This window comes from Pyxicephalus adspersus, chromosome 11 (assembly GCF_032062135.1).
Source record: "Pyxicephalus adspersus chromosome 11, UCB_Pads_2.0, whole genome shotgun sequence".
NCBI lineage: Eukaryota > Metazoa > Chordata > Amphibia > Anura > Pyxicephalidae > Pyxicephalus > Pyxicephalus adspersus.
In genome coordinates, this window is record NC_092868.1 from 47788756 (window position 1) to 47800782 (window position 12027).

Sequence of the window (12027 nt, forward strand, 5' to 3'; positions counted from 1 at the left end):
ATGAAAAAATAAGACAACATCTGAAAATAAACCCTAATGCATTTTTTTGAGCAACATTCAATATAAGACACGGTCTTATTTTCAGGGAAACAGGGTAGGAAACTAAAAAACCCAAGAGGTCCTGGCTGAATCAACAGGTGTACAACCCCAGTCTTTCTCAGCCACATAATGGGGACGTCCATTTTGTAACATTAAGCCCCAAAGTTATAACTTTATAACTAATAAAAATACACTAATAAACATGATTGCTTTGACAATTTGCCGTTTGATCTTTGGATTTGATTGTGCTTTAAAAATAAACATTATTATCATCATCCATTATTTATATAGCGCCAACATATTACGCAGAGCTTTACAAAGTTTATAGTCTTGTCACCAACTGTCCCCTCAAAGGAGCTCACAATCTAGTGTCCCTACCATAGTCATATCCTATTACCATAATTTGGGTGGAAGCCAATTAACCTAACCGCATGTTTATGGAATGTGGAAGGAAACTGGAATACCCATGGGAAACCCAAGCAAACACAGGGAAAACCTGCATGCAGATAGTGTCCTTGCCGAGATTCAAACCTGGGACCTAGCGATAACCTCTGAGCCACTGTGCTGCCCAGGGATGCTAAATCAGGGGTAATGTTAAACATGTCTGGGCCACTGAACTGTGGGGATAACTGGGTAACAAAGTAAAGACTTGTCATGAAATTGTACACTGTCTCAAAATATATGAAAGTGGGGTAACTATTATTATGTACAGATACATTTTCAGTCATACAATTTATAATGAAGGTGTTTTTTTTCTGATGAATTTTCCTAATCTTTTATGGTTGTTTTTTTGTACTGTTTTACTTTATTAGAATGAAGAATAAAAATAGTTTCATGTACAGGGCTTTAGAAAACTTGTATTCAGCTATATTTACATTTCATAATTTAGGTCTAATACATAGCTTGATGCCACTGTTAACACTGCATTACAAAGAGGAGTGTGATCAAATTATTTCCTATTACCTTTTGCAGGTCTGCAATAGCTTGTTTCAGCTTCTTGGCATAATCATAGCGTTCGTGGCGGACGGCCTCCTGTTTCTTCTCATCCAGCTTGCGGATTATTTGAGCTACTTCTGGATCTTGATACATATCAAAGGCCAGGTCGTCCAGGGGAGAAATTGCATCTGGTTTCCTGCAAACCAAATCCAAATGATACAATGTCAGACATGTTTAACATTACCCTGTAAAAAAACTGGGCACTTAACCTCCTGGGCGGTTCATTTCTGTCTGGATTTATATGTCTAAAAGCGGTACATTGTTTTTTATTAAAATTTATTTTACAGTATATAGTAATAGTATAAGTATAATAAAGTTTGAAACACAAAATCATGTCAAAATAATAAATTACATTTTTTTAAAATAAATAATATACTCATAACATTATATTATACTGTAAAATACATTTTTATTTAAGACAATGTACTGCTTTTACACATATAAATCCACTGTATTGAATGAATACAGATATTTTGTATTGAATGCAAAACAAATAGACTTGAAATTCCTGCCACGCCTCGAACGGAACGCCCGCACCAACGTCACTGGGAACTCCCCGGTGACTCATCAGACGCAGAGGACGCCGGCCCGAAGAAGCGAGAAGGCGGTGATGGCGGAAAAGGACGCCAGCGTATCAGGTAAGGTTCTATTTACTATTGTTTTCTACTGTTTTAGCTACCCCGAGTGTGACTCGGGGTTACCACGTTTAGCATCTTTCTTTTACCCCGAGAAACACTCGGGGTTACCGCTAGGGAGGTTAAAGCTAATCGTATGATAGAAAAAAATACAGATGCAGAAATTCACTTTGGTAAAACCTGCATGTCAAAAACCAGTGTTCTCCCCAGCCCCTTTTAGCTGGGAGCACTACATGGAACTTTTCAGTAACCACCCCGCTGTTAGTCATTGAACAGTTGGGTCACAATACAGGGGTTGCCACCCACCTACAATTTCTTCCCACCTAGTTTAAAAAAAATTCTGGGTTCAACACTGTAATCCTAATATTGGTTCTATATAGTCATTCAACTATCTATTTAGAGCAATTCTAAATCCCAAACTGTATGGGATGGTTAAAACCCCTCCCAGGGTTTAAAGAACAAACATTGCAAAGGTTGCCATTGTAACCAAACTCCTTGTGTGATAGCAGCATTTTCAGGGGGCTATGCCAAGGAGTGGTGTACAAGCTCCACTTGCTGAATGTTCCAACTTACTATAAAGAACTGCTTCATCAATAATGGTTTAAGAGTTTGGACAATTAAAGGGAAGGTGCTGGATTACTTGCAGCAGCTTCTGATACACAATGAGCCTGATTTATTATAGCTCTCCAAGGCTGGAGAGGTTACACTTTCACCAGTGGAGTTGGGCAATCCTGCAAGCCTGGAATGGATTTATTCAAAGTAATTTGCTAACAATTGTTTTTAATCCTGGACCAGATCCATTTCATGTTTGTTGGATCACACAGCTTCACTGATGAAAGTGTATCCTCTCTAGCCTTGCAGAGCTTTAATAAATCAGCCCCATTACGAGAAGCAGGCAGTGCAATTAGAATACGTGTGTGATACTGATGGGGGGGCTGGGGTTCAGCTTTAAAATATGCTTAGGCAAAACTGACGTCAATCTAGAATTATTTTGCACTTGGCTCAGGTAATGACAGATTGCAAACTAATAAAAGGAACATTGCTTGATGATTAACTGCCATTTCCACGAAGTAAATGAAAATGCCAAGCAATACCATTTTAAAACAATGAATGAAATATTGCAGTTCTTTACCAAAGGGTTTGAAGTAGGTTCGTATTATTTGATTGTTGTAACCAATGTTCCTAGATCTTTGAATAAGCTGGCATTCAGTCCTCTCCCCATCTTCCCAAGCAAACATTCTGAACACTGATCTTTAAGGGTCAGCACAAAACATTTACTTCAGCTTTGGGTAGATTATGGCTGGTAAATTCCACCCAACTTTAAAGTAAACCCATCATGAGATATAGGTGGGCTTGATGATGAAGAATAAATGTTTAAACCTGCAAAACACATAAGGTTTAACTGAATGTGACTTCTGGACTTGGTATGACACGTTTGGCCTTTCCACCCTTCCTGCAATCCCGTTCACCCATAAACATGACAACCTTGGGCTGTTACTCACTGGAGAGCAATCTAAATAGACACTTTTCCCTATACCAAACCTAAAGGCTAAATTGGACCAGTTACTAAAACAAATGATCCAAAAGATCAAAACAAAAAGTAATAAAGCAGTGTGGGGTCTAGGAACAAGAATAGCTTCCTGGTGAGAGCTTGCACCTGCACAAATATGGCAGCCACCTTGCAGCAACACAGCACTGGAGGGCCGATGAAGTGGCCGGCCTAAAAAGAGGTGCTGCAGGATGCCCAGTGTCAATGTAATATATTTCTTAATGGCTTGTTGGATTCTGAAATGTGAGGATGCCAAGCCTGGGTTTGCTTGAACTTTTTATATCGAAGCAGATTTACACGTATTTTCTTACCCTGTATAGGCAGGATCAATGCCGCTATCTTCAAAGGTATTTCCCAGGTAATGGTCAATAATCTTCTCCCGGGTTGGCTGGTGATTAAAACACAAATAAGATTTGTCAGTCAACAGATGGAAGCAAAAAAGTAAACAAATACTCTCTGTTCTTAGGAAGCATAAACTATTCTCACAATGTGATCCTGGCAACAGACATCAAATGGTTTCTGAATGTTATCATTAACAGGTTCATAAAGTCATCTTTGCAATGCTTAAGTATAGTATTAAGTACATAATTGTGCAGACAGAGGGAATCTAACCTCAACCTGGGGATTTTTAGATATTCTATCTAAGAATGACAAGTAAAGATGTATTATGACATGAGAATTAGCTTAAAGTACATGTATCGTGTGGTATCTTTATCTCCTAAAAAGGAGAACCATTTACTAAAAACTGACATACAGGGAGTCACCTGGATAAGGAATAGGAGAAATTCTTCCCAATGGGGACATTGACAGTAATAAAATCCTGACTAAATTTCAAAAGTTCACACAAGCTAATAAAACTTTTTTTTGTTGTATTTTATATATAGATTTTCTATAATTACACCAAGGCGCTAATTAATAATGAATGCAGATTATTATTATTATCCAGTATTTATATGGCGCCACAATTTTTTTTTTTAGGGGGGGGGGGTCAGTTAGTCTAACTGCATGTTTTTGGGATGTGGGAGGAAACCCACGCAAACATGGGGAGAACCTGCAAACTCAATGTGAACCTGTGACCTAGCGCTGCAAAGGCGCTAACCTCTGAGCCACCGTGCTGCCTTTATGGCATTAGGTCCGCTCTCTAATACATTATGTAGACCATAACGTACCGCATTTTTGAAAAATTGGGTGACAGAATGTAGCTGGAGGGAGCAGAGGGACCTCTGAGATTAGAGTTTGATAGGTCACATGACCAGGTTCTCCTCTTTCTTCTCTCTTTTTGTTATTTTTTTTGCACTGAACTACTTCTCTCTTTTGCACCCATATTTTAGGTGACCTTTGGGTGTACAAAGGGTATAGACATGCATACTCCACCATTACATTTGGTGGGTTTATGTGCCGTTTTCAAACATTGATCAGCATATTTACCAATCTTCACTTTATATCTATAACCAGCATTATTCATATTTTGACATATTAAAACACAATCTTTATTAAACCAAAAAATGATAATACGGTCAGAATATTTACCAAGTTTTCCTCATTGAAGTCCACTGGATCACCAATAATATTTATTGCGATGAGAGCAACCTATGCAGACAGGAAAGATATTGACAACATTAGGAAGAACAAAGTTTATAAGACAGGTCATGAGACACTAGATCATAGCACACAACAGATCACAAAAAAGGGTTGTGCTAATCATTGCCTGTATTTTTCCCCAGCAAAGGAAGACAGATAGAGACTCAAGTGTTACCTGGTTATAAAGATTATATCTATTTGCGTAGTTCTTATGGAAGATGACTTTGAGATATTGTCCCACTGCATCCACATAGACAGACTTCAGTTCTCTGGCTTTGTAACCAGCCTTCTCATTATCTGACAGAGCGACGTACCTAAAAGTAGAAGAATATTTTAGTAACTCAGAATTCCTGTTCTAATTGCTGCAGATCTTGATGTAAATAATACCAACAACTATCAGCCAGCACTGGCACCTGTGGCATTGTCTTCTCACGCTCCAGAAGGCTGCAAGTACAAAGATGATATCCCCTGTTGGGTTTAATAGCCCAGCCTTCCCAAAGGTGTTATTTTAATTACAGGTGGTATACTAAGTCGCCTTCTGGTTTCTAATGTCTCGAGGGCATAAGGATTATGAGATTTGCCTGGCACGGCTCTAGGCTTTGTTTCTTCTTACATCTTGAGTCTTGCAATTCCTGCTACAGGGGAAATATTATAGTTTCCTTCGTTAGGATAGTACAGAAAATGAATTAGAAATATCGGAGGGACTTCCACTGCTGTGACAGGTGCACAAGCCTTTGATACCCTAAACCAGACTTTCTTATTATGGGTGAACCCCTGAAATAACTTTCAGGTCTCAGGGAACCCCTTCTATAATTACAATATCCACAGCTCACAGTATATTAACATGGTCATCAATAGGAAAAATGCCTCTTACATTGAGAAGAATGTCACCCTGACAGACAGCCAGACATATTATTGGCCAGTAGTAAATGACCGGAGAGATACAAATCGCTCACTAACAAAGGAACCCTGGTTGAGAAACACTGATCTATACCCACGCTAAAATTCCCAACTCTGTTCCTTTAGGCCACCTTTATGTGATGGCAACTCAAATTAAGGATGAGTCACTACCAATCCCTTCTCTGTATATATGAAGAAATAAAATTCTAGTGCACTTATCTATAAGGGCAGCATGTTGGCTCAGAACCCTTACATTGTGGCACTAGAGTCCTAAGTTTAAATACTTGTGTTGGCTTTGTAGAGAATTGTTTATAATGATGATCCTTTATATCCTATGCTGCATCTCAGTATTGCCGACTTCCTGCAGCTACTTATTGTTTGTTTCTGTCATAATCCTCAGTGATAGCTGGATGGCATTTCTCATGGCAGGTTTCCTAATAGTAACAGGACTATTCTTGTGTAATGCAGTGTTCATCCCGGCTTCTTATAGCTGGACACACCACTTTTCAGTATCCACCTGGCTGTTTCTGTGTAGTTACTGAAAAGTTGGGTCATGTTACACGGGCACTGGGCAGCTGGGGCATATTACAAAGGACATATTAATTGTAAAGGGCTGGGGTGTAGAAGGGGGTGGTAGAAAGCTGACAGAATTTTAATGGTTACTAGATTCTTATGGCAACCATAATTGGGTTCCCTACATTTGTCATGTGTTGCCCCGCCAACATTGCTCATCTGCCTACAGCTTCTCCCCACCCAGCTTAAAAAAAAAAAAAATTTGGAAAGAACACCGGTAATGTGTGTTAAAATTGCCACCTGTGGTCTATACTGGAAGCTCGTGTGACAACATGTCAGCAGAACTGAGAGACGGCGTTGTCATCCTATTACAGGATGTGGAAGACAAAAGACCTACATGGCAAGATCATCAGGTATTATTTTAGTATAAGCAGTAAAAGTATAGTAACAAAGGTAAAATGTTAAATCCGATCTCAACCAAATTACCATATCAGATCTTTTCAATATTTTAATAAAAATATACTCAATGACACCGCCATGAAGATCCTTGTTCAGCTGCTATCTGTTACAGGGTGACAACGGTCACTTAACTGTGATCTAATCAGTCACTAACATTTAGCAAAGAAACAAACATATGAGATTCTGTCACCCTAACGTCCTTTTCCCTCTCCAGTTTTCACAAATAAGCATGTATTATTATTCTGAATAGAGCCTGTGACAAGCAGCACTCGACATTAACCATCAGCCGGAAAATGTCCGGCGGGAGATCACAGCTAAATCAAGTGAGCCGTAACGGTGCCAGTGGGCTAAACGTTTCCAGGTTGTTCATGTAGGCTTACAGCGGAGACAAGAAAATTAGAGGAATGAATCAGAATAATAGACTAACAACTGGCACTATTCTCTGGTAGAAATGAGTTCTTCTGACTTAATTGTGTCTCTAAAGAATGCTCAGTGAAACACAGAATTCCTTCATAGATCACCGCAAATCACCAATATGTGAAAGCTGTAACTGCACATAAAAGTGCCTTTTAACTTGGTGATTGAAAGGTCTCTTCACATGCAAACTGGAGGAAGTCCAGGCGCTATGCACAAAGGTGCCCCTCACTAATATACGCATTAGCAGCCTAACACTGCAATATCAAATGCCCCCTATGGTAATGGAATATCATTCATGACGACCTAATATATATATGTATTCCACAGCAGCCATGTTTTTGGACTGGTTAGTTGTAATAGTAATCCTTTCCTAATTGTAGGAAAGAAGGTGATGGGAAACCTAATGAAGAATAAAACTTTCACTGAAATTTACCGGTGACAACTTACTACAAGGAGAAATCCCCTCGGTTTGGGAAAAAATATTCTTTGACTTCCTATTGTGTCCACAGGACAGGAAATAATGGGTCTCATGGATCACCAAAATAACTGATGGTTTAAACCCTTCCCTACGCTATCCAGAGCTAAAAAGAACAATTTAAAATAAATCATCACAACCCTGGCCTCCTTTTAAATTCTAATAAGGTTTGCGGAAAGTCCTAAAAAACAAGCAATGTGCAGATGCGAGCTAGATGACCATGTCAAGGACCTTACCCTCCCCTCTATATCCCAAGAGGTAATAGGCCTGATTTATTAAAAATCTCCAAGACTGGAGAAGACGGATTACCATGGGAGAAACGGGGTGATCCAGCAAATCTAGAATGGGTTTTTTAAAATCATTTGTTAGCAAATCCTGGACCAGATCCATTCTAGGTTTGTGAATCACCCATGATAGTCCATCTTCTCCAGTCTTGGAAAGCTTAAAAAAAACAGGCCCAATGTGTGCCTCCTAGCCACCTATAAAGTAGCAGGTGAATTGGGATGAATGAGAAAGAGATTAAGGACTTTTGATGACAACCTGCATGCAAACCCTGGAATCCCAGGTCAGCAGAATCCCATAACTTAGGGCAGGGGTCTGCAACCTGCGGCTCCAGAGCCGCATGCGGCTCTTCAGCCTCCTTGTTGTGGCTCCCTTCGGCTGCCGCGGGGAGATCTCTGATGGGGGATCCCCTTCCTCCCAAGACACTGCGGAGGAGGGGGGATTCCCTATCCGGTGTTCTAATGAAAAAAATCTACCAGTGAAATAAATCTACCACGGGGCGTGTACAATGACATCACCCTCCTTTGAACCCCAATTCCTCTGGAATGGGGAGATGTACAAAACCAAAAATGTAGGTGCAAGTGGGGGACACCTGTGACTAACACCCCCTAAAATTTAATTGTTAGGCTATCATCAGAACATAAAGAACTCTGCCCATCAAAAAAATCTACCGTTACACATTGCTGGAGGCACCTGAACCCCAATTTCTCTGAACAGGAAGGTGGTACAGGTGAACAAAATTGGTGCAAGGTGCAAGTGGGGGACACCTGTGGCTAACACCTCCTAAAAACTCCACCCATCAAAAAACCCTACCCTGTTACACATTGTTGGAGGCTTCTAGCACCTAAACCCCAATTTATCTGGAAACGGGGGTACAGGTGAAAAAAATTGAGGTGCAAGTACGGGACACCTGTGGCTAACACCTCCTAAAAATTCATAAAAACTCTGCCTATCAAAAAAATCTACCCTGTTACACATTGCTGGAAGCATCTAGCATCTGAACCCCAATTTCTCTGGAACGGGGGGGAGGCGGTACAGGTGACCAAAATAGAGGTGCAAGTGGGGGACACTTATGGCTAACACCACCTACAATTGAATCGCTAAGGCATCGTCACAAAATAAAGAACTCTGCCCATCAAAATAATCTACCCTGTTACACATTGCTGGAGGCTTCTAGCACCTGAACCCCAATTACTCAAGATTGGGGGGTACAGGTGAACAAAATTAAAGCTGCAAATGAGGGACACCTGTGGCTAACACCCCTTAAAATTTCATCGCTAAGGCATCGTCAGAACATAAAGAACTCTGTCCATCAAAAAAATCTACCCTGTTACGTTAGAAGCCTCCAGCTAATGTAACAGGATGATACGTTAGAAGCTGGAGGCTTCTAGGGGCATAGTTCAGTGTTTAATTTATTTCATAGTAGGCCTACACATGCACACTTGTTGTAACAGGTAAAATTAAAAAAATATTAAAATTTTTAAAAGTTTATAAACTGTGTTATGTTTTGCGGCTCCAGACTATTTTTCTTTAGTGGAAGAGGAGGCAAAATGGCTCTTTTGACAGTAAAGGTTGCTGACCCCTGACTTAGGATGAGAGTAGGGATGGCACAGTCAGTGGCAGCTCGCCCTGAAGCCCGTGGGATCTCAGGTTTTAGGTTTGGCCAGGAGAATTGCAATGAGAATAGGAGAAAAGGAATTTTCAGATTTCTGTTTTCACATGAGTTTCATCTGAGTACTCTGCTTTCTTCAGCACCTTCAAAAACATGCAGTTAGGACACTGGCTTCCGTAGATGGTGTCCATGGTATGTGTGGAGAGTAGGAAACACAACCAACATTTTTAAAATATAAATAAATAAATAATTTATTTATTTGGGCAGTATATGACAGTTCAGAGGCTGTATTCTACCCGATTTGTGTTATCTTGCATTTCTTTAAAGAAGACATTCTCAACCAAGGTTCCATGGAACCCTAAGAAGTTGCTAGGGGTTTCTCAAGATGTTGCAGATTGGCCTTTCATTGGATGGTGCCTGCCTAGTTTTGTGTGCAGCATCACTAGGCAGAGCCAGTGTCATGATGCCAATGATCTTTTCAGCTGTCTGAATCACCAATGAAAGTGGTATTCTTCTAACTGGCCTCTGATTTTTGCTTTTTGTACAGGTTTCCTAAGACCCGAATATTATTTCCTCTGTGGTAAAAGGGTTGATCTACAAGACAATATTTGGCATATATGGCGAGATAGCTTATAAACTACGGATGCATAACTGGAGGATACAGAGATAGGTTTGCAGGAAAGGGCGAGCATTACCAGGGTGACTTTACCTCTGTCACACTACAAGGTTCCCCTGGAATAACCTGAGTTTCTTCCCTTCTCATAAGGCTTTCATTTAGGGGTCACTGACTTGCACTTGAACCTCCTAATTATTTATTATATGACAGTGCCATTTGCTGCAACTGGGCGAAATAGACAATTCATATATGTGAACATTGGCATCCTAAAAAAATTAAGCAAGCTAGCTTGCCAACCACTGACTAAAACTGAATGGTGATGGCCTTTAGTTTCCATTTCACTGTAAATAAAATCCTGATTGCATTGATTTGTTAGAGTGACAGCACAGAGAAAAACAAATGAAATAAAGCCACACAGCACCCCCTTGTGGAAGAAGACTGAAATGAAACAGGTAAAGCTGCTTACCCGAGTCTGCGGAATCGATCAGTCTGGTAAGGGGTGAAATACTCAGGAAGACTTTCTGCAATGTAAAATTCAATCTTGGAGGAGATCATGTACTGGTGAGCCAAGAGCTGCAGTTTCCTGATTCGGCATCTTTCCACCATTTGTATGACAATTTCTTGTGGGTACTGACAATACCTGCGGCGGAAAAATGAGGGTTAAGAAAAATGGTTACAGACAACCATCATGAGGTCTTCTCTGCTCTTGATCCTGCCAATAAAGTCCACCTAATGCGGCTTCCTGTGATGTTGTGACAACTCTAGCATACAGCTTCTCAATTCTTTCATAAAGGTTGCGCATGCTTGAACTATAGTGGGAGGAGTTGATGCAGGGGGCGTGGCCATATGCAATGCTTTATATTAAGCCCGTTGTATGTCAGTCAGCACCTGACCACACCCATTATTTTTGGATTTGCAGCACTCACTCCTCCCATTGTGACCTACAGCATCTAGGAAGGGGAAATGGAGTAGAATTTGGCCCAGTTGAGGAAGTTTACGATTTTCTTTAGGAGGAGTGAACATCTCAATATAACCCGTTTTAGTATTCACCTACCTACTGCTTTCTCTTGCCTGGCCAGGTTGACTTTTGCCCTGGTAAGGGTGAAGTAAGATTGCCGATTGTTCTATGGAGAGAGGAGGGGGAGTGAGAGGCACCCTGGTGCTTCCTCCTCCATAGGAAACAATAGCGGTCATGAGCTGCTGGTCTTGCAGTGGTCCAGCAGGGCGGAGCACTGACTGATGTCAGGGGACAGCTACTTACTACATATTTTCCTGACACAATCAAAAATTGTATTGGACAACAAAAAAATCCAGAGGTTATCGGTAACTAAATGTCACCCAACCCCCCGGCTCCTCCCCCTTTATTGAATTGTCTTCAGCGTTCCCCAGACCTCCCTGGATCATCATTGCAGTACATGCCAATTATTGTTCCATACCTGGGAGAGCGCCAACCATTCACCGTTGGTGCGTGAACCATCAGCTCCTTGGCACTAAAGCCATCCTCATGGCCAGAGGAGCTGAGAACAACAAATCCAATTTTATGTGGCATCTTGAAGACCTGGAGATGGAAGGAGAGGAAAGTTATATCAGGGTCTTAAAGGGCAACTCCACTAAAACTTCCATTTTATGTATAGCTTGAATTTAACGTGCCAACCACTTTGTAGCCATGTCCTGTCTATGTGCACTCCCAACCCGTAGCAGAAGCCCCTCAATCTATCATCTCCTCCACCTTGTACCGGGACCACCACCACATATCGTCCCCTCCACCCTGTACCAGGAGCCCCTCAACCTATCATCCCCTCCACCCCGTACCACCACCTCCACCTATCATCTCCTCCACCCCATACCACCACCTCCACCCCATACCAGGAGCACCACCACCTATCATCCCCCCCACCCCGTACCCGGAGCACCTCCACCTATCATCCCCTCCACCCCATACTGGGAACACCA

The 12027-nt window shown here is 41.2% G+C and overlaps 1 protein-coding gene across 1 annotated transcript in view; it reads right to left on the minus strand.

Annotated features, from left to right (window-relative positions):
• CEP104 (centrosomal protein 104) overlaps positions 1-12027 on the minus strand; it is a 48549-nt gene that overhangs the window by 35031 nt on the left and 1491 nt on the right. Inside the window, exons 2-7 of the mRNA XM_072427023.1 lie at positions 11511-11632; positions 10541-10714; positions 4976-5114; positions 4750-4809; positions 3531-3607; positions 1003-1171 (exon numbers count right to left, since the gene is read on the minus strand). Coding sequence (XP_072283124.1) covers positions 1003-1171; positions 3531-3607; positions 4750-4809; positions 4976-5114; positions 10541-10714; positions 11511-11623 — 732 coding nt within the window. The 5' untranslated portion in view covers positions 11624-11632. The remainder of the gene's footprint in view (positions 1-1002; positions 1172-3530; positions 3608-4749; positions 4810-4975; positions 5115-10540; positions 10715-11510; positions 11633-12027) is intronic.